At 41.2% G+C, this 23,102-nt stretch overlaps 1 protein-coding gene across 1 annotated transcript in view; it reads left to right on the top strand.

Annotated features, from left to right (window-relative positions):
- The window catches only part of SAP130 (Sin3A associated protein 130), a 75,428-nt gene that overhangs the window by 26,290 nt on the left and 26,036 nt on the right, over positions 1–23,102 (top strand). Inside the window, exons 12-15 of the mRNA XM_082658788.1 lie at positions 264–385; positions 4,735–5,037; positions 5,857–6,034; positions 12,614–12,718. Of these exons, the coding sequence (XP_082514914.1) occupies positions 264–385; positions 4,735–5,037; positions 5,857–6,034; positions 12,614–12,718 (708 nt within the window). The remainder of the gene's footprint in view (positions 1–263; positions 386–4,734; positions 5,038–5,856; positions 6,035–12,613; positions 12,719–23,102) is intronic.

Raw genomic sequence — 23,102 nt, 5'->3', positions numbered from 1 at the left:
TTCAGTTCCACCTGTAAGTGACATCATATGGTATTTGTCTTTCTCTCTCTGACTTACTTTACTTAGTATGATCATCTCTAGGTCCATCTGTGTTAAAATATTACTCTCTCTAGGTCTGTATCCGTTGATAAAATTGTTTGGGATGCAATTTAGGAAATGTTAGTATGGCAGTTAAAAGTAAAAAGAGTTTGTAGGGGATAGGATCATTTGAAGGGAAAGAAGAAAAACCATTTTGGTTCATATTATCTGTGTTCCATCTATAGACCATCTGTTCCTGTTCAGTTCCAGTACTTTCTGCCAACGTACCCACCTTCTGCATACCCACTGGCTGCTCACACCTACACCCCGATCACCAGCTCTGTGTCCACCATTCGACAGTATCCAGGTATGAGCCCCACTGTTAAGATGACTTTTAACATTTTAATTTTTGCATGCAATGAGATAGAAATCGATCAGTGAATATTTCTAGTATGGGTTTAATTACTCTAGCTTTTATTTTCAGATTCCGATCAGGCTGTAATCTGAAGCTTTAAGGTTGTAAATCACCACCCTGAAATCTAAAACGTTGTTACTGTCAGTGATAGTAGCATGATTTTATCCCACCCTGAGGATAATTATGTTAACAGTTTTTGTTATCCCTTAAAATGGAAGTGCAGTTAAAAACGAATAAAGCTGTACTCTTACGGGGCTTCTGTTGTTTTGTGGGATATTTGTTGTGTTTTTAATGTTCGTCCAGTTGTGCTCAAAATTCACTATCCAGTCCGGTAAATAGTGTTCTTTTTGCCAATCCAGACTAAACAATGCTACTTAAACCTCAGGGTTTGTATAGTCTTTTCCTGTGAGACCCTCAGCTCACTTCAGGCATAAGAAAGCCAGGTTGTCAGATTGTGGCCATTGCCTGTCTGCTGTGCCGTCCAGGACTGCAGCTGCGCCCACATGTGGCCATTGAGCATTTAAAGGGGATCCGGCACAAATGAAGAACTGAGTTTTTTGTTTTACTTAATTAAAATGAGAGAAATTTCAAATATGTTTGGTGCAACTTAGTGATATGCAACTACTTTTTTCAAAATTGTAGATTTTATGAAATCAAAATACAAATCGAATATTTCTGAAATTTAGTCTCTGAATTGAGATGTGTTTTAAGAGTAAAATGTACCCTGAATTTTGAAGACATAATATGGAAAAGAGAATGTAAATTATGTTATTAATAACTTTTATAGTGATTATATTTTGAAATGATAATTTTTGGATATATTGAGTTAAACAAGATATGTCATTAAAATTAATTTGGCCTGCGTTTTTGTGTGTGTGTGTGTGGTACGCGGGCCTCTCACTGTTGTGGCCTCTCCCGTTGTGGAGCACAGGCTCCGGACGCGCAGGCTCAGCGGCCATGGCTCACGGGCCCAGCCGCTCTGTGGCCTGTGGGATCTTCCCGGACCAGGGCACGAACCCGCGTCCCCTGCGTCGTCACTGCGCCACCAGGGAAGCCCTGGCCTGCGTTTTAGTTTATTAATGTGGCTACTGGAAAATCTAAAATTGCATGTATGACTTATATTTTCATTAGGACAGTGCTAGTCTAAAACTTTCAAACACTGAGGGTTTTTTTTAATATATATATAAATTTATTTATTTTATTTATTTATTTTTGGCTGTGTTGGGTCTTTGTTGCTGTGTGCAGGCTTTCTCTAGTTGTGGTGAGCAGGGCTACTCTTCATTGAGCTGCGCAGGCTTTTCCTTGCAGCAGCTTCTCGTTGTGGAGCACAGGCTCTAGGTGCTCGGGCTTCAGTAGTTGTGGCTCTTGGGCTCTAGAGCGCAAGCTCAGTAGTTGTGGCGCACGGGCCTAGTTGCTCCGCGGCATGTAGGATCTTCCCGGAACAGGGCTTGAACCCATGTCCCCTGCATTGGCAGATTCTTAACCGCTGCGCCACCAGGCAAGTCCCAATACTGAGGTTTAAATAGCTTTGAAAATAGGTTCCTCCATCTCTACATTGTTCTATGTGTGTGTGTTGATTTTTTTTTTTTTTTTTGCGGGGTGGGGGGTGTTTGTTTTTCAAAACTTTCTTTTTAAAGGAACTTCATAACAGTGTTTTTTTATTAACAATCTTATAAAGTAGAATAATGTTTAATTGATTGTTGCCAAAAGTAGGATGCAAAAAGTATCATAGAAGCATGTTGACAATTAGGAAGTAAATTTCACGTGTGTGTGTGTTACACTAACTGCTGAAAATTCTTAAGTCTCTTTATCAGTAACAGCACTTGCCTTCAGGTTCTCTCCTTCATCTACTACCTTGAATTCTATAACAGTGAAGTTCTATAACAGAACTCTATAACATGATTCTATAACAGAACTTCTATAACAGTGCAGTCATTTTGCTTTTATGGAGAAGGTCATTCATGACCACTGTGTATTTCTCTGAATGCTAGCCAGCTGAAAAGGGCACGCAGAGTCTCTCTTGACCTAGAATCAACTATGCAGACACTATCATTCTATATAAACCTTTATTGTAAAAATCCATCATAAGAGCACTGTCTGAAGTGTTGGGGATCCTGCCAGTCGTCTGTTTCTCTACATTATTCTTCTTTCATCACTGCTGTAGCCCTGATAGATACTAACACAGAAAAATGAATAGTACGTTCAATACTTTATTTCTTCCAGGATCAAACTGTCATTGTTGGTGCAGATGAGAGGTAATATATTATTTCTCAGACATGTGAATCTAAACATGGGCGGACACAAATGAAAAAATGATTTAGTAACCAGCTTACAGTATCCTATTGAATATTTATTGAAACCCTACTTTTTTGTAAGGTCCTGTGTAAGGCTCCTATGCTAGGCTCTATTTTTAAAGTTGACTTTTAAACAGCTTTCAACAAGCTTAGAGTCTAGTAGGAAGATTAGACATGAAGAGATATTATAATATGCTAAATCTTAAAAGAGGGGCTTGAGCAAAGCCATGCTGCTTCTGAGGTAAGAGGTTATGTCTACTTGAGAAGGTAGGGTTGGAGGTCAGGAGTGATTTCCTGAAGGAAGTGACATTTGGAAAGCATCTTTCAGAAAGTATAGGGCAGAGCCGTAGTGGGTTTGGAGAAAAGCACATTTCTGTCTGTGAATAAAGTATTAGCTAGAGTATGTGGTCAGAGCAGAGTGGCTTGGTTTGGGCAGGAACATAGTGTGAGTGAGAACACAAAGTGTGAAATAAGATTGGATCTTAAAAAGGCTTGGAGTGGTGACTAGACTGCAGGTTCAACAGCAGGCAAATGACCAAAAACTGTTATTTAACAGAAATAGCACAGATACACTTCTCAGGAAGAAGCTATAATGCTCTGGAAATTGTGTATGTATATATTTTACAAAGGAAGAATTACAATATAGCCATGACTATAAATTTACACGTAGTAACTTTTCACTATACTTTTCTTATGCATAATAATAATTTAAACCTTTATCTCTATGGTTAAAAAACATTTTCAGTTAGATTATTTTTTAAAAATTGAGGTGTAATTGACATATATTAGTTTCACATGTACAGCCTAATGATTCAATGTTTATATATATTGCAAAATAATCACCACAAGTCTAGTTAACATCTGTCACCATCCAGTTAAAGATTGTTTTTCTTGTGATGAGAACTTTTAAGATCTACTCTCTTAGCAACTTCCAAATATACAATACAGTATTGCTAACTATAGTCGTCATGCTGTACATTACGTCCCCATGACTTATTTATCTTATAACTGGAAGTTTGTACCTTTTGGCCACCTTTACCCATTTCGCCCACTCTCCACCCCTGCCTATGGCACCCACCAGTCTGTTCTTTGTGTCCAAGAGCTTGGTTTATTTTTGTTTTCTGCATTTTAGATTCCATATATAAGTGAGATCATATGGTATTTGTCATTCTCTTTGTGACTTATTTCACTAAGCATAATACCCTTTAGGTCCATCCGTGTTGTCACAAATGGCAGTATTTCGGGTTTTTCTTTTTTAATGGCTGAGTAATATTCCATTATGTGTGTATGGATATACATACCATATCTTTTTTATCCATTCATCCACTAATGGACACAGATTGTTTCCATATCTTGGCTATTCTAAATAATGCTGCAGTGGACATGGGGATACGTATATCTTTTTCCAGATTGTTTTGATGACGGAGAAGAAAAGTCTTTTGTTTGTTTGTTTTCTTTCCACAAACAGTGAGAAATCCCTTCTTTTTTTTGTCGCTTCCTGGGAATGTTTTTGTTTTCAGTTTTGTTTGTTTGTTTGTTTTTAATATACACAGATGATATGTTTGCCTGATAGATAAAAGGACAAGTTACTTCTCTCTTCAGTGGATATTTTGGAATTTAAAATCCGCAACTACTGTATTTCAGAAGTGCCTGTGATAGTGGTTCTATCAATTAAAGCAAACATTCTTGACCTGGAGGCATGGATGTATCTCGGAAGTTTTATGTTAATTACTTACATAGTTGCCTGGCTCACATTTGGCTTTTAATAAATGATTGCTTTTTTCTCATTTTAATGCTATTTCTAGCAATCTGCAGAGATCGTATCAAATTGGTGCAAGTAGTGGGGGGGAAGCCTCAACGTATAGAGTTTACGTAGCACTTTTTTTTTTTAACTGAGAGTTTAGATCTTGAACAGTGGAAAAATTGTTTTGATTTGAGTGTTTTTCTCCTTATGTGGACTGTGCCAATCAAAGCTAACATTTTTGTCACTTTTTGCCTCATTTTTAGTTTCAGCTCAGGCTCCAAACTCTGCCATCACGGCTCAGACTGGAGTCGGGGTGGCGTCCACAGTCCACCTGAACCCCATGCAGTTGATGACAGTGGATGCATCCCACGCTCGACATATCCAAGGGATCCAGCCAGCCCCCATCAGTACACAGGGCATCCAGCCAGCTCCCATTGGGACCCCAGGGATCCAGCCAGCCCCCATAGGCACACAGGGCATTCACTCAGCAACCCCAATCAGCACCCAAGGACTTCAGCCTGCACCAATAGGGACCCAGCAGCCTCAGCCTGAAGGAAAGACTTCAGGTAATTTTAATTTTTTACATGGAAGTTGGTGTGGAGGGAAAAGGTACACAGGGTTTGAATCATGGTTCTGCCACTTGCTGGCTTTGTGGTCTCAGGTAAGCTCGCTAGGCCTTAATTTTCTCTCTGTAACATGAGTTGCTTAGAACTTACCTGTCAGGGTCTTTGTAAGCATTACAAACTACGTACATAAACAGCCTAACGTGCGCTTGCACATGGGGAGAAGCGTTCTAAAAGAGCTCTTAGTTGAGGGAGTACATTCACCTTATAAGACTAGTGTTCTCATTCCATTTCAAGATTTTCTTTTTCTTTTTTACCTTTTGGTCGTGCTGCGTGGCTTGCGGGATCTTAGTTCCCCGACCAGGGATTGAACCTGGGCCCTGGCAGTGGAAGTGCGGAGTCCTAAGCACTGGACCCCCAGGAAATTCCCTAAGATTTTTTTTGGAGTTGTTTGTAAAGCTGTAAAGATAGACTGGAATGTTGGTACCATTATTAGGAATTGAGAGGTGGTGGTATTTCACCAAAAAACTGTAGCAGAACATTTCTTGCAGTATACTATATACTTTATGTATCTCATCTCACTTGTTAGTAATTATGATTGTAGAGCAAAGAAAAGACGTTCTTAATCATGCATCAGTAGACTTTGTAACCTCCCCAGTTTGCCATCTGCTTTTGTCCTTATCCCTCATCTTCTTGAAATTGGACAGTCCTAACATGGATACTCTTGATTGTGGTGGTCTGATCGTTGTTTTTTGTCTTACGTGACATTTTAGTGATGTTACTTCCGTTTCCTTCTCTTCATTGCTCTTTCCTGTCCTCCAGCAGTGGTGTTGGCAGATGGAGCCACAATTGTAGCCAACCCTCTTAGCAACCCATTCAGTGCTGCTCCAGCAGCAACAACTGTGGTGCAGACTCACAGCCAGAGTGCGAGCACCAACGCTCCAGCCCAGGGCTCGTCCCCACGGCCAAGTATACTCCGGAAGAAACCTGCCACAGATGGGTGAGTAGATCCAGAAGTGCCAAAGGACACCGCTAATTCTGGAGGTAATTGGTGTAAACAGTAGGCAGTAATCCAGTGCTGATAGCAAACTCAATTTCCTCCAAAATAACTTGACCGCCGGGTTATTCAGTAGAGCCTTGCCAAGCTCAGACTGCAGGATGGTAAGAATCCAGGAGTCAGTTGGGTGTCAATTTGTAAGCATGTGTTGCATATTACGTACTTTTAGGAGTTCTCTCTGGTTCTGAGAGTTTAACCCTAGAACCCCTAAAGTAGCTTGAAGTGAACTCTTCAGGCTTGTCTAGCTAGGCACAGTAATGTGTGCTGTGTATTTTTCCTCATCGTCCTAAATGAATTGTTGCTCGGGGCAGGCAGTCTCCCAAGTGTATTAAGGGTCATATTTAGTAGCAAATAGTGTTCTGTGTTGTCATATAAGCTTCTGAGTTGGTGGGTCATAGGTGGGAAGGTATGTGCTCTGCCATAACAGAGACCAGAGTCTCTGTCTTAATACTAAGTCAGTCCATGACACAGTAACCATATTAATGAAAACACAAGGCAGAGCTTGTAGTTAAGATGGCAGATTGAGTATGCACTTCTAAATTTCTCTTCCTCTCAAAACCCTACAGAACTTATAGTAAGAGGCTTTTTAAAAAGACTGTAGGGGGGCTTCCCTGGTGGCGCAGTGGTTGAGAGTCCGCCTGCCAATGCAGGGGACACGGGTTCGTGCCCCGGTCTGGGAGGATCCCACATGCCTTGGAGTGGCTGGGCCCGTGAGCCTGTGCGTCCAGAGCCTGTGCTCCGTGACGGGAGAGGCCACAACAGTAAGAGGCCTGCGTACCACAAAAAAAAAAAAAAAAAAAAAAAGACTGTAGGGAATTTCCTGGTGGTCCAGTGGTTAGGACGCCGCGCTTTCACTGCCAAGGGCGCACGTTCCATCTCTGGTTGGGGAACTAAGATCCCACAAGCCACACAGTATGGCCAAAAATAAGTAAGTGGGTAAGTAAATAAATAAATATTTTTTTTAAAAAAGATTATAAACACACAGAGGTGGGGAGAATAGGAGAAGACACAACAGCAACAAGTCTTTGAAGCTGGAAAGCAAATAGGCAAGTGCTCACTCGCTCCCTTAGCCGTGAAAAAGGTGAACGTTAAGTCTGCAGAGAAGAGCGCTGAGAACCATCCTTGTTTAAATTGTGAATCTTCAAAAGGACCAGGAGCGGGAAGAACTGGGGGTATCCACCTGGATTAGCCAGCACAGTGAAGGGCATGGTGCTGTACCAAAAACGGATTAGGGGACCAAGCCTGTGTGGAGTGCTGAGACTTCTCCCTCGTGGCTGACACGACCCTGGCAGCTGAATTTAACTCTGTTGACAGAAAGTGAGAAGACGACTGTACCCTGCTTCTAGGGTCCGTTCCAGCCCGAGGGGAAAGAGCTAAGGATACCAACAGTAGGGGTTTAAGGACACTAAGGACAGGGCTCCGATTGCCCTTAAAGTAAACAAGCCCCGCCACAAGCTCAGAGCTTCCAACCGGCTTTTTAGTCCCCCCACTCCTCATGAGCGTGCAGCCAAGCATATCAGGTATCTGAGGGTTCTTCTAACAATGCAAGGTAGAAGCCACAGCGAACACACTGAAAAAAGCAGCTCGGAAGATGCAGAGGCTAGGCAAGGGGAATAAAACTAAAAACAAAACATAAGAACACATGAACAGAGACAGACACTGTCAGTACCATCTTCAAAGGACAAATGAAAACTGCATCCATGAAACAGGAAGGCCGTGCTCCACAGAAGGAACATTCCGAGAACAAGAATGTGTCCAGAAATCAAAAACTCAGTAGAAAACTTGAAAAGTAAAATTGAGGAAATCTCTCAGAAGTAGAGCAAAAAGACAAAGAGATAGAGAATAGGAGAGAAAAGACCCAAAATTTAAAGAACCAGTTCAGGAGATCCTGCCTCCAAGTGATGGGGTTTCAGCAAGACAGATCAGAGAAGAGAAGAGGACGACTTAAAAATAATTCATAGAAAATCACCAAAACCGAAGGGTAGGAGTTTCCTATTTTAACGAACCATGAAATGCTTGGGACAGTAGATGGCAATGGATACAAACCGGCACCACGGTAAAATATTTTGAAATTTCACAGCACTGGACAAAATGAGATCTGGCCCTTCTCCCATGCTTAGTCACCTCCAAAGTCCCTTCTGCTGTGCCCTCTGAGATCGTCCGTCATCATCTCAGTCCCCTGTGGCCTGACCTCTTCTCTGAGCATGGCTTCTTGCTTTAATTGGAACCTGGCTCTTCTTCGGGGTCTCGACTTCCTCGACTCTCCCCAGGGTGGTGGCTGTCTCTCCCTCCCCATTCCATCCTGTCACTGGGCCTGGAAGTGGGGTGGCTGTCCTCTTTGGGCCTCACTGCCACTTTCAGGCCCATCCTTCTCAACAGTGGACATGCTTCCTGGCCTGTATTTAGATTTCATAAAATTTGCAATTGAAAAAGTAGTTTCACATAGCCAGGTTAATCCAGACACACTGAAAAGTTTTCCAGTAACTGAATCAAGTACCAGTTTTTAAATTCAAATTAGTTTAAATGAAATATTGTTAAAAATCATGCTCTTCAGTTGCACTTGTCACCTTTCAAGTGCTTAGTAGCCCCATGTGGCTGGTGGCTACCTTGTGGGACAGATTCAGGTTTGATTTGGGGTCTGTGTTTGTCCTTCAGAAGGTACATAGTGTCTGGCTGTGTCATACCATCTTCAACTTTAATGTAAACAGAAATGATTTCCCAGCTCTCTGGCCTCTCAGTTGCTTGAATGCATCCTCTGCATCCGCCCTCCCTCAGCAGGGCACACCCATGAGCGCTAGCACTCCACGGCACAAAAGTTCAGCAGCTTTTTCTGTACCCTAGGGTCCCACAGCCCGCCTCTCTTTCCACGTCCCTGGCAGCGACTCCCAGCAACACCCAGTTGGGAGCCTTCAGTCTATTGGTCCTTACCATCCTTTCACTTTTCCTCACTGCCTTTCCTGGCCTCTTTGTCTGCCCTCCCTGGTTCAGAGTCTGGTGCGTTGCAGTCATTTCCTTGCGTGCAGCCTCAGCTTCCCTGTCGTCCTCTTCACTTTGTCAAAGTCAGGGTTAAAATCCAGCGTTCTGCTTAATTTGTGTTGTGCCGCTTGCCTGTGTGCAGCAGAGTGTTGCCTCGTCCGCCTTAACCTCACACACCTCCCCTGGGATCTCCCAGCGGACCAGCACAGTCTGCTTTCCTTGGCCATTCCTCCAGACACCCGTGTACCTCTGCTCCTTTCCAGACTTCCACGCCTCCTCTCCTACGTTCACTTGTAGCTAATGAATGTGCCCACCTACTTTTTTCTTTCTGCTACGTTCTTGAGAAAATGGAAACACACAGAAGAGAAGTTCACAAGCTAGCTGTCACATGCTTGCCTGCCTGCCTCTGTCTCCAGCTCCGCCTCCATCTCTCAGTGGTGGGCTCATCACTCAGAGCTGAGCTCTCAGGGCATCTCTCCAGAGCGCCTGACTGCCGCCCGTCTCACCTCCGTGAGAACTGCTCCAGCTCTTGTGCCTCTCTCCTCCGTCAGTTTTTTCTTGTTAGTGGATCCTTCACATAAACAAGTATAAACTTGTTATCATTTCTTCCACTTTGCTCCACTCTCTGCCCCATTTTTTTGCTCCTGTTTGCAATGAAAATGAAAGTGTTGTCTCTGTTTGCTAGCCCCACTTCTTCCAGTCTCTCTTTCTTTCAGCACTTTCACTGAAGTATAGAAAACTGCACAGATAATGTATGTACAGTGTAATGAGTCAGCACAAACGTATAACTGCTGTATCGGTTAAGAAACAGGACATTACCAGCACTTTCTCCCAAAGATTACTAACCAGTTTTTCTTTTTTTTTTTTTTCAGTTTTTCTTTTTACCCTATGGATTTGTTTTGCCTCTTTTGAGCTCCCATAGAATCATATACATTTTTTGTGTGAGTCCATCTTCTTTCACTTGATTTTGGGAGATTGATCCATGTTAGTGCATATAATTGTAACTTTTTTTATGGTTATATAAAATGCTCTTGTCTGAGAAGACCATAGTTTAACCATGGATATTTGGGTTATTTCCAGTTTAGGGCCATAATGTTACCCCGAACATCTCTGTACATCACCTTTGATGCATCCATAAATGCAGTGCTGTTATGTACCTCGGAGGGGATTTGCTGGGCTGTGGGCTGTGCTCATTTTCAGCTCCAGCAGGTAACGCCAGCAGTTTGTCCAGGTGTTTGTACCCATTTACACTCTCACCAGCAGTGGGGTCCTTGCCTTCATCATCATCGACGCTTGTTATTTGGCACTCTTTTTTAAGTTTGGTCATTCTGTGGGTTTATAGTAGTGTATCTCTTTAGGGGTTTGGAGGGCTTGTTTGTACGGAGGAATGGGGGATTGAGTGGTCTTGCTTTTTTGTTTATTTCTTACTTTTTATTGTGGAAGGTTTAAACATAATACAGATTTGAACATCTGAATTTATACCCATCATTCAACTTCAGTTATTAACTTATCAGTTTATGTTTTATCTGTATGCCTTTCCACCACTTTCCACCATATTATTTTGAAGCAAATCATAGGGAACACATCATTTTGTTTGTATATATTCGTATATATTTCAGCATGTGTTTATTGAAATACATACTTTAAAAAGTGTTATAACCCCATAATGTTATCAAATATTTAGTCATTGTTCAAACTTCCAGTGATCTCAAATGTCACAAATTTTGTTTTGTTATATTATTTATTTGAGTCTGTATTCTGATAAGGTACACACATTACGATTGGTCGATATGTCTATTAAGACTCTTCTAATATATGTTACCTCCATTTCTTTTTTCCTTGCAGTTTGTCTGTTGAAGAAACTTGGTCTTTTGTCCTGTAGAGTTTTCCTCTCCCCTCCCAACTCTCTCCCTGAATTTGTCGATTGCATCCCCATTCTGTTAGTTCCCTAGGGCTGCTATAACAAATTACCACAAGTTTGGTGGCTTAAAACAACAAAAGTTTATTCTCACAGTTCTGATGACTAGAAGTCTGAAATCAACACGTCGGCAGGGTTGGTTCCTTCTGAACACTCTCAGGGAGGATCCACGCCGTGCCCTTCTTCCAGCTTCTGGTGGCTCTTGGCGGTCCTTTGTGTTGCTTGGCCTGTGGATGCACCACTCCAACCTCCGCTTCCATATCCACATGGCCTTCCCTCTGTGTCTGTGTGTCTCAAATCTCCCTCTCCTTTCTGTTGAAAGGATACCGATCATTGGATTTAGGACCTGCCCTAAGTCTAGAATGATCTTATCTACTTAATTACGTTGGCAAAGACCCTATTTTTTTTACATTCGCGAGTAGCAGGGGTTAGGACTCGGATGGGTCATATTAGGGAACACAATCCAACCCCCTGCCCCCATTGTCTGGTTTCACTTGTTATTCTCTCCTCCACATTTTCTCTAAGTTGTTACTTGAATCTAAAGGCTTGGTGAACTTCACTTTTTCTCCCCTTTTGGCAAGACTCCTTCCTAAGTTGGTGGTTTAGTCTTTTTATCAGGAGAAGTATGCTGTGTGGAAGTCAACCTTTTTGAGATGTTAGCAGTCTTACGATCAGTGTCTGGATCCATTCACAGTTAGGCATTGCAAAGTGGTATGTTCTAGCCGTTTCGTCTCAGACGACTCTTCTAGCATTTGCTTGCACCACTCCGCCAAAACTAAATGTGTCAAGATCACTTATGACTTCCACATTGCTAAGCTCCAGTAGTTAGTGGTCAGTCGGAGCCACGTGTGGCCTGTCTACTGCGTGACACAGTTGATCACTAGCTACCTTGATCAACTGTTTTCACTCAGTTCCTCAGGTCAATATAAATACATAGGTACAATAATGATTGTAACTGCTAAACAGATTTAAATGTTATTTTATTTTTAAATTTTTTTATTATTTATTTATGTTTTATATATTTATTTTTTTTGGCTGCGTTGGGTCTTCATTGCTGCGTGTGGACTTTCTCTAGTGGTGAGGGGGGCTACTCTTCATTGCGGTGTGCGGCCCTCTCATCGCGGTGACTTCTCGTTGCGGAGCACAGGCTCTAGGTGCGAGGGCGTCAGTAGTTGCGGCGTGTGGGCTCAGTAGTTGTGGCTCGTGGGCTCTAGAGCAGACTCAGTACTTGTGGCACATGGGCTTAGTTGCTCTGCGGCATCGGGGATTGAACCCGTGTCCCCTGCATTGGCAGGCGGATTCTTAACCACTGCACCACCAGGGAAGTCCCTAAATTTTAATATTAAGTACAAAGGAGATATGTAGGTAGAAGGTAGAAGAAGCAGGTAAAAGAGTCGCAATGGTTGCTTCCTGAAGAGAGACAGGCAGGAAGTGGGGAGGCAGGGGGAAGGGATCTGCTGTATGTTATTAAAAGCGTTTTAGTACTATTTGGTTTTTTAAATAATCTGCCTTCATTACTTTGGTAAAATTTGAAAATCCATTAAAAAATACCTAGCCATAGGTACACTTAGCAAATGTGTCGTTCTTATCCTTTAATGCCGTCTGGGTTTGTCTCTTTACTCTTTCAGAATGGCAGTTCGGAAAACCCTCATTCCTCCTCAGCCTCCTGAAGTGGCTAGCCCTCGAGTGGAGAGCTCTATGCGGAGTACGTCTGGGTCACCTAGGCCTGCAGGGTGAGCACATCATTGAGGACAGAAAAGTCTAATACATGTCGCAGACTTCACATCATTTGCCTCTAAAAAGAACCACTAGTGTGTGCATCTGAAAGAACCATTTTCTAGCTATGAGATCTGGACACGTTTCTCAGCCTCTCTGACCATTATTTACCTCATTTGTGAAGTGGGCATACTTACAGCACCTGCCTCATAGGCTCCTTGTGTATTGAAACCACTTGGAACAGAGCCTGCCTCACAGTAAACACCAGTTATTGTTGCTATCGAAAATGGCATCGTGACAATACTTAATGCATTCCGTTTTCTTTACTCTTTATCTCCTTGATTCTGAAAGTAATCTTTTGGAAAAGAAAATGAGACAATATAAAAATATTTAAGGTATAAAGAGAAAATCGTCCTATTCTCTACCCCCCCTCCAGTCGCACTCCCCCAGAGTAATGTTGATTGGTTAAAGTTTTGTTAAGCATCTTTCCACATCTTTTTCTACATACACGTGTAGATAGATTGATAGATTCTTAAAAACAGGATTTTGTTGATTGTTTTATATACTGCATTTTATACTTATATCTGTAATAGCTTACCATGTTAATATATTTATATCTACTTCTTCATAAAACTTCAAAAAAAAATTTATGAATGCCATGTGTGTGCCAAGTATCATTTTAGAATCTGGGGATATAAGAGTGACTGAAAGTGTCCATTCTCCATAAGCTTACTATCTAGTGAGTGTAGAGAAATAATAAATATGTGAAGAAAAAGAAAACAGTGTAAATGGAATATAAGTGATGGGAGGAAGGGGTGATGACTTATAGAAAGGCCTCTCTGAGCAGAGGCTTTAAGAGCATGGAGGAATAAGCCACACGCTCCCTGATGTCAGACTGTGTCAGGCAGAGGAAAGAGCAGGGACTAAGACTTTGAGGTAGGAGTATTTGCAGTCACCACTTTGTACATTAGTGCAGGAATGTGCAAATAACCACATAAACAGAAACTGTGCATGGTTATTTATAACTGTTCTGTGACCTTAAAAACATTTGTGAACGTATCAAAAACTCTCTTAACTGTCAGTTAAAATATATAGGGAAATGAAAAACATAGTAAAACTAAAATTTATTTAGTACACTGTAATTTGAACATCAGAAACGCTGAGAATTAAAGTGTTTTATTTCTTTCTAAAAGCTAATCAAGTGGGAATTCCCTGGCAGTCCAGGGGTTAGGGCTCCACGTTTTCACTGCTGAGGGCCCAGGTTCAAACCCTGGTCGGGAACAAAGATCCCACAAGCTGCGCAGCATAGCCAAAAAAGAATAAATAAATAAAAGCTAATCAAGAGTACAGTTGGCCCTCCGTATCTAAGGGTTCCACATCTCGAGCATCCACAGGTATCCATGGATTTTGGTATCTGCGGGGGTGGGTATTGAGGGACGACTGTAGTTGGAACAATGTTTCCCTTATTCACATTGAATAACTTACGATACAGCGCAAGAGTCCTTCTATGCGTCGGTGAATTGTCATACTCCTTTCTAAGTTTGGGTCTGCCCTGACATTTTATCCTATCTTTTTTTTCTTTTGGCTGCATTGGGTCTTCATTACTGTGAGTGTGGGCTTCAGTAGTTGTGGCACATGGGCTTAGTTGCTCCACGACGTGTGGGGTCTTCCCAGACCAGGGATCAAACCCGTGTCCCCTGCATTGGCAGGCGGATTTTTTTTTTTAAGAATTTATTTATTTATTTATTATTTTTTGGCTGTGTTGGGTCTTCGTTGCTGTGCGCAGGCTTTCTCTAGTTGCGGCAAGTGGGGGCTACTCTTCGTTGTGGTGCGCGGGTTTCTCATTACGGTGGCTTCTCTCGTTGCAGAGCACGGGCTCTAGGTGTGTGGGCTTCAGTAGCTGTGACACATGGGACTCAGTAGTTGTGGCGCATGGGCTTAGTTGCTCCACGGCCTGTGAGGTCTTGCCGGACCAGGGCTCAAACCCTTGTCCCCTGCATTGGCAGATGGATTCTTAACCACTACTCCATCAGGGAAGTCCGGCAGGCGGATTCTTAACCACTGTGCCACCAGTGAAGTCCCTGTCCTTTGTCTTTTCAGTGTTGTAAATTATTTCCAGAAGTTCCTTTAATGTGAGGTTGTTGCCAGCATCACTTCCAGGGACATCTTTATCCTTTTATCAAACCATCTTCCTTAACTAATCCTTGGAATCTGGGTGCACATTCCACAGCAGCATCTTTATCTGTGCTAGCAGTTTCACCAGATAGCTTACATTAATCAAATTAATGCTGACTATTGAAAAAATGAATCCAGCCTTTATTGGCTGTAAAAGGCTTTGGTTTTTTGGTTTTTTTAATCCTCCCTGTAATTTCCATCTTCTTTCAATGTGGCAGTTAATTCAACATTTTGGTCTGAGTGATTGGGTTGTTGTGGGGTTTTTTTACAGTCTTCAATCCAGAATGGAAGTAAATACTCCGTTTCACTATAGTGGCTTACAGTAAAATGACTTTGCCACCTTTTTTATATTCATTGGACTTTCTCAGTGTGGTCCAAGCCATAGCTTCATACAAGCCTAGGTCTCATCCTAAATTATCTTTGCTGTTGCCATTTCCAGATCTTCTAATCACATCCCATTTTACTTCTAGATTTATCACATTTTTTTCTGCATTTTCATCGCTGTTGGCCAGTTCTCTTTCAGTCGTTCATTTTTGTAAAATTTCACCTGGGTTTATCACAAGGAAACTAGACAGCACAACTACACACTTCGCTGTCTGCATGAACTGAGAAGTAGATGTGCAGTAATCAGTCAACGACATACTTCGAAAGAAGTGATGTGCGATGTGCATGTCTGTAAGTTACAGAGTGATTTGTGGACCGAAGAGCTAGTAGCAAAGTTTGCACTTTATGAAGTTACTCACAGTTAATAATTATACTGTAGTAACTGAAATTCGAACAGTGTTGGTGGGGGACTGGGGGAATACAGTTTCACGTATGTATGTGAAAGTCACACATATCAGTGTTGTGCGAAGTAAGCACTGTCTGCATTTTAGGAATAAACAAGGAGCAGCAAGGGAGAGCAGCCTAGAATGAGGGGCAGGGTTGTACAAAATGGTTCAGAGATAACAATGAGAGCCAGATTACGTATACAGGGCTTTGTGGGCCATTCAAAATCCTTTGGATTTTATTTTGAGTGAGACAGGAGTGCCATCCGAGGGCTAAGGCATAGGAGTGACATGATTTGACTTATTTCTAAAAGGATTGCTCTGGCTGCTGTGCTGACAATCAACTGAAAGAAGACAAGAGTGGAAGCAGTGAGACCAAGTAGGAGATTATAAAACCTTAGACTCTCTTAATGGCTTGGACCAGCATGGAGGTAGTAAAAGTCTTCAGAAAAGTTCAGATTCTCAATATGTATTGAAGGTACAGCTGTCAGAATTTTCTGAGTGGAGAGAAGGGGAAGGAGGCAATGATAGCTACCAGTTTTTGCCTGAGCAACTACAGATAAGGAATTACCCTTTCTGAAGTGAGAAATAGCAAGGGGGAAATCAGGAGTTTACTTTTAGATATTTTATTTTGAGATATCCAAGTGGTTAAACACACCGAAGTGGAGGTGTCACGTGCATAGCTGGGTATATATTTCAGAAGTATATACGATTCTGGAATTGAAGATGGAGGTCCATGCTGCTGATTAAGATTTGGGAATTAAAGCAGGTACTGGCATACCTTGTTTTATGGTGCTTCACAGATACTGCATTTTTTACAAATTGCAGGTTTATGGCAGGCCTACATCAAGCAACTCTATCAGTGCCTTTTTTTTTTTTTCCCAGCATTTGCCCACTTTGTGTCTCTATGTCACATTTTGGTAATTTTCACCGTATTTCAAACTTTTTCATTATTGTTATATCCGCTATAGTGATCTGTAATCAGTGATTTCTGATGTCACTGCTGTGATTCCCTGAAGGCTCAGATGATGGTTAGCTTTTTATAGCAAAAAAGTATTTTTTACAATTAAGGCATGTATGTTGTGTTTTTTCAGGCATAATGCTGTTACACACTTAATAGACTACAGTATAGTGTAAACACAACTTTTACATGCACTGAGCAACCAAAAAATTTGTGTGACTCGCTTTATTGCGATATTCATTTTATTGCAGTGGTCTGGAGCCAAGCCTGCATTATCTCTAAGGTATGTTGTATGTGTGCTTTAACACCTTGAGAGTGGAAAAGCTCCCATTGACAGTGAGTATAAATAGAGAAGTGGTACAAGGACCACACCTTAGGACATAACCATCTTTAGAGGTCAGGAAAGTACAAAACCAGAAAAGGAGACTGTATTCCTGTACTGTGTGCTGTTCCCAGATAGGCTGGTGCCATAATTCAGTCCTCAATTAATGAACATTTAAGTTATTTCCATTTATCACTGTAATAAACATTACTGCAGTGAATCTCATTATCTATCATTGAGCCTCGTTGCAGACATGTCTCAGGGATAGATTTCTGGAAGCAGCATTGATGGGTCAAAGTAAACGTGCAGTTTAAATTCTGATTTCCAATCACTCTACCTTTTTACATGCTTACAAGCTATGTGTTCCCATTTCCTGCACATTCTTGCCAACACCAGATATTAAATTTGCAAACGTAATACACTTATTTTCAGTTGTTTAAGTTTTTTTTTTAAACAAAGTAGCACATGGAGTTATTTTTAAAGTGGTAGAAAAAAAGGAGTTCATGAAGGTGAAGAGCACACTGTGATGTATCAATACAAAAGTTTATCCCTTGTGAGAAAAACGTGCAGAAACTTGGGTGAGGAGGGGCTGTTGTAGACTCTTTCCTGGGCTTAGTATGGTTCAGAGAAGCTGTGGGGTGGGCCCCATACAGGCACCCAGGCTGGCCTTTTTTTGCAGTTGGCAGTCTGTTTCTGTGGCACCTGAAAGAAGAGAGTATTTGGATTGTGAAAAGCAACCAGCTGAAAGAGCAGTTTTCCTACCCTCCCACGCCCAAGGAGTCTCACGTAAATGGCTGTTTCTTGGAATAGCCCAACTCATTTACCGACGAGTAATAGCAGAAGGATTGATGGGAAAATAAGTTTAAAAAGTAGGAAAAAAGCAACAAAATATACTAGTTTGTTCACTGAGAACACTCACCAGAAAAACATTTACAGGGAACAGATGAAATTTATAACAGAATATTTGACTGTGAATAGAAATTACTTAACAAAATAGCCACCACTTTTATGAAACAGAACACAAGGATGAAATACAAAGACTCCCAAGAATAAATGAGAAAACATAAAGAGATGATACGTGAGTGGACAGAATTCAGTAAAGATCTAGAAGAAACCATCACAGAATGAAGTACAGTTAAAAAACAGTGTAGGCATAGAAGGTGGAAATGAAAAAAGTGAACAAAAATTTTAAAAGAAACAAAACAAAAACCATACAGAACATGCTGTGATACAAGTAAGATCAAACATATACATGTCAACATCTCTGAAATCAATATATAACTTTAAATTGACTGCATGTTAATATCCTATCATTAAATAGTGTATTTTTAAGTTGTTCACAAAATATTGGTGTATTGTATAGTGTTGGCAACTTAGATTCACTGAAATACTGAAATAGACGGGTGTTGTGTAGAGATGGTAGTGGGTAGGTTAGAGGAAGGAGACTTCTCAATACATCTTTCGAAACGTGAATACTAATTCAAAACAAAACATTAAGAAAAGTTGAAATCTTAGAAAACAGTAGATTTAGAAAGTAAATCCAGACGCTAAAAAATAGATATAAAAATTGAATTTTAAAAGAAGTCACATAATACAATACTACAAGGCTGCTATTCATGTTTGCTTAGGTTTTCCCTGCCAGCCACTAGTTCATTTCAAACTCTCCACCAAACCTATAGAAAAGCTCTGAATAAAGGTGGACCTATAGATCTCTGTGTCATTTGTTTTTGGTAACATCCCTCCAGTCCGCATTGGTTGCTCTCTAGGCAACCAATATAATGTGGCAACTCTGAACATCAGACTCCCACCCCTCCCCAGGTTTGTTGCTGTTCCTTGTAGTTGTAGTTGTTTCGTGACTTTTCTGAACTAATTCTTTAAAATCTATATCTTTGTCTAATGCAGCCACTGAAATCTACTTGGTTAACTTTGTAGTCAGCTAATGAAAGAACAGATTTTCTTCAATGCCTGGAACGAATAAGTCTCCATGTGTTTGCCAGAGAGCTCTGTGTGTGTCTTGGGTACCCCGTCAACACTTAGGCAGGCAGTTGACAGCTCTGCCTAAGCCCTCTCTTCCTGCTTGCACAGAGCCTCACAGTCAGCCAGAGGGGAGACTTAGGGCCTTCTCAGTTCTTCCCTGGGCGTGTGCTTAGCCCTGGGTATGCACACAGCCCTACATGTGCGTGTTGCTTCCTAGACTGCCAGAAATATGTCAGAGCTGTTCAAATCGCCTATGGATATTTCATTCTCCAGTTTTTCCTTTCACGTTTTTTGGGTAGCTTATTGTTTGCTTCAACTGTTATCATCCTCTCAGTCAGCTGGGAAACTGATCGATTGCCTCTAATATTTTCCAAAAACACACCTTGGGAAAAGGTCGTTTGCACTGACAAAGCTCCAAGTCAAGTCAAATAAGACAGCCTTGCAAATGGGAACAAGCAGACAGGTCATATAATGGTAATTCTTTGGTAAAGAGGGTTTGTAGTGGCTCTGACCCCTCTGGTAGCTGCAAGGCTGCTGGTTTTCACTGTCAGTGTGGGCTGTTGGCTGATAAGTCTACTGTGGAGCTGGAAATGGAAGAATGGAAACAGTGCAAGTTAAAACGCCACAAAGTTTACTGTTCTTACCAAGATTCAGCCTATTTTCTTGAATAGTTTTGCCAGATTGTTGAAAGCCTTTGGTTAATTTCTAGGAGTTCTGAAAAAGTTGTTTCTGACTTTCTTTTTTTTTTTTTTTGCCAGTTTTTTGTTGCTTTTATGAAAGGGAATTTTCAGAGATCCTAAGTCTCATATATTTTTGCTGATGTCTCTGGTTATTTTATCTCTTTTTTTTTTTTTTTCGGTCGTGTTGGGTCTTCGTTGCTGTGCATGGGCTTTCTCTAGTTGCAGCGAGTGAGGGCTACTCTTTGTTGCAGTGTACAGGCTTCTCATTGTGGTGGCTTCTCTTGTTGCGGATCACGGGCTCTAGGCACGTGGGCTTCAGTAGTTGGGGCTCACGGGCGCTAGAGCGCAGGCTCAATAGTTGTGGTGCACAGGCTTAGTTGCTTTGCAACATATGGGATCTTCCAGACCAGGACTCGAACCCGTGTCCCCTGCATTGGCAGGCGGATTCTTACTGTGCCACCAGGGAAGCCCTATTTTATCTTTTAATTGTCTTTAATTCCAGAATAATCCTTACCTCTACACCACCCTTATTTTTTAAAATGCTTATCTTGAAATAATTTAAGACTCACAAGAAGTTGGAAAAGTAGTACAGAAATTTCCCATGTACCCTTTTTCCAGCTTCCCCAAATCATTACATCTTACATGACTCTAGTACATTTTTGAAATGAAAAGACTGGCATTGGTACAATACTGTTGACTTAACTACAGACCTCATTAGAATATCACCAATTTTTATAATGTCCTTTTTTTTTCCTTTGGTATATACTACTTTGAAATTTTATCACATGAATAGATTTGTATAACCACTGTTATAATCAGAATATGGAATTGTTTCATTACAACAGAGACATTCCCTCATTTACAGTCACACCCTTCCCCCAACCCTAACTCCTTGCCATTCAGCTGTTCTTCATCACTATAATTTTGTCATTTTGAGAGTTTTATGTAAATGGAATCGCATAATTATATATATAATTATATAGCTTATTTTCACTTGGCATAGTACTTTTGAGAGTCTATGCCAAGTTGTAGCATTGTAGTACTGTTTTGGTTGAGCACTGTTTTATCATATGGATGTAGCACAATCTGTTTAGCTGTTCACTCATTGAAGTACATTGGGGTTGTTTCTAGTTTGGGGCTATTACATATAAAGCTGCTGTAAACATTCATGTACAGTGCTCTGGGTAGACCACATTTTCCACCCATTTTCATTTCTGTAGGATAAAAATCCCAAGAGTGCAGTTGCTGAGTTGCATTGTACATGTATATTTTTAGTTTTATAAGAAACCTCCAAACTGTTTTCCAGGGTAACTGGACCATTTAAAATTCATACCTGCAACATAGGAGATCCTTTTATTATACAACCCTGCTAAACTCATTTATTAGTGTTAGAAGGTTTTTGTTTGTTTGTTTTTTAATTTTATTTATTTATTTTTGGCTGTGTTGGGTCTTCGTTGCTGCACGCAGGCTTTCTCTAGCTGCGGCGAGCGGGGGCAGCTCCTCATTGCGGTGTGCGGGGTTCTCATTGCGGTGGCTTCTCTTGTTGTGGAGCCAGGCTCTAGGCACGCGGGCTTCAGTAGTTGTGGCATGTGGGCTCAGTCGCTGTGGTTCGTAGGCTCTAGAGCGCAGGCTCAGTAGTTGTGGTGCACGGGCTTAGTTACTCTATGGCATGTGGGATCTTCCCGGCCCAGGGCTCGAGCCTGTGTCCCCTGCACTGGCAGGTGGATTCTCACCCACTGCGCCACCAGGGAAGCCCTAGAAGGTTTTTTGTAGAAATAGTTGCTCCACATTCTTTCCTGCACTTGGTATCATAGGGTATTATATTTTCACCATTCTGATATGTGTGTGGTCGTGTATCATCGAAGCTTTCTTTGCATGTCTCTAAATGGCTAATAGTGTTGAACATTTTCTTGTGTGCTTATTAGCCTTCTGAATATTTTCTTTAGCAAATTGTTCATTATTCATGTGTTGTGCCCATTTTTAATGGGATTATTTGTTTTCTTAGTGTTGAGTTTACAGACTTCTTTATATTTTCTACATATAACTCCTTTATTAGATATGTGTTTTGTTTTCGTTTTTTTAACCATCTTAAGTGTATATTTCAGCGGTATTAAGCATATTCCCAGTGCTGTGCAACCAATCTCCAGATATTTTTCATCTTGCAAAACTGCAGCTGTATACCCGTTTTACAGCAACTCCCCATTGTCTCTCATTTCAACCCCTGGAAACCACCATTCTGCTTTCTTTTTCAGTGAATTTGACTACTCTAGGTAGCACATATAAATGGAGTCCTACAGTATGGTCACCCCTCGGTACCCTCTCGGGGCATTGGTTCCATGACCTGCGCCCCTGCATGTATCAAAATCCATGGAAGTTCAAGTCCCTTATATAAAATGGCATAGTATTTTCATGTAACCTACGCATCTCCAGATTACTTATAATACCTAATACAATGTAAATGCTGTGTAAATAGTAGCCAGCATGCACCAAGTTCACGTTTTGCTTTTTGGAACTTTCTGGAATTTTTTGTCCCTAAATATTTTCCATTCACTGCTCGTTGAATCTGCAGATGTGGAGCCTGTGGGTATAGAGGGCCGACTGTATTTTTGTGATTGGCTTATTTTACTTAGCATAATATTCTCAGATATATGCAGTATGTGCTTTGCAGATATATTTTTCAGTCTCTGCCTTGTCTTTTCAATCTCCCAAAATGGTCTTTAGCAAAGCAAAAGTTTTTATTTTTTTTATTTTATTTTTTTTGTGGTACACGGACCTCTCACTGATGTGGCCTCTCCCGTTGCGGAGCAGAGGCTCCAGACGCTCAGGCTCAGCGGCCATGGCTCATGGGCCCAGCCGCTCCGCGACATGTGGGATCCTCCCAGACCGGGGCACGAACCCATGTCCCCTGCATCGGCAGGCGGACTCTCAACCACTGCGCCACCAGGGAAGCCCAAAAGTTTTTAATTTTGATGAAGCCCGATTTATCAGTTTTTTGTGCTTTTGGTATCATGTCTAAGAACTCCAGTCATAAAAGTTTTATAGTTTTACATTTTTACGTTTAGATTTGTCATCCTTGTTTAGTTCATTTTTGTATATGGTGTGAGGTTTTGGTCAATATTGAATTTTTTGACTATATAAGTCCTGTTGCTTGGGGCCTTGAACTTGAGGGGTATTGTCTTGTGTTGCTTTTGATATTCTGAATTTTCAGCAGTAGGATATAAATTTTCAGCGCAGTAATATAAATCAGTAAAGCTTTACAGCTATCAAATGAAATATTTTACTTAAAAAAATGTTTGAGAAGAATTTGTAATGACATCGATGACTTCTTATAAAACTGAAAAAAATAGAATATACATTTTTGAAGACTGTATTTGTAGTTACTTTAGATGTCTGAAGTATTTCTGGTAAAACATACCAGAATGTTGTGGTGACCCTGGTTAGAGGGCTGGGTGTTCGAAGTGGAGGGAAGTTATTCTCAATTTGTATTCTTTTCGATCTTTTCCATGTGCATGAGTTTCC

This window comes from Grampus griseus (assembly GCF_964374135.1).
Source record: "Grampus griseus genome assembly, chromosome: 7".
Classification (NCBI taxonomy): Eukaryota; Metazoa; Chordata; class Mammalia; order Artiodactyla; family Delphinidae; genus Grampus; species Grampus griseus.
The sequence above is the reverse complement of the archived record's forward strand: the minus strand, read 5'-3'. Positions and strand labels throughout refer to the sequence as shown.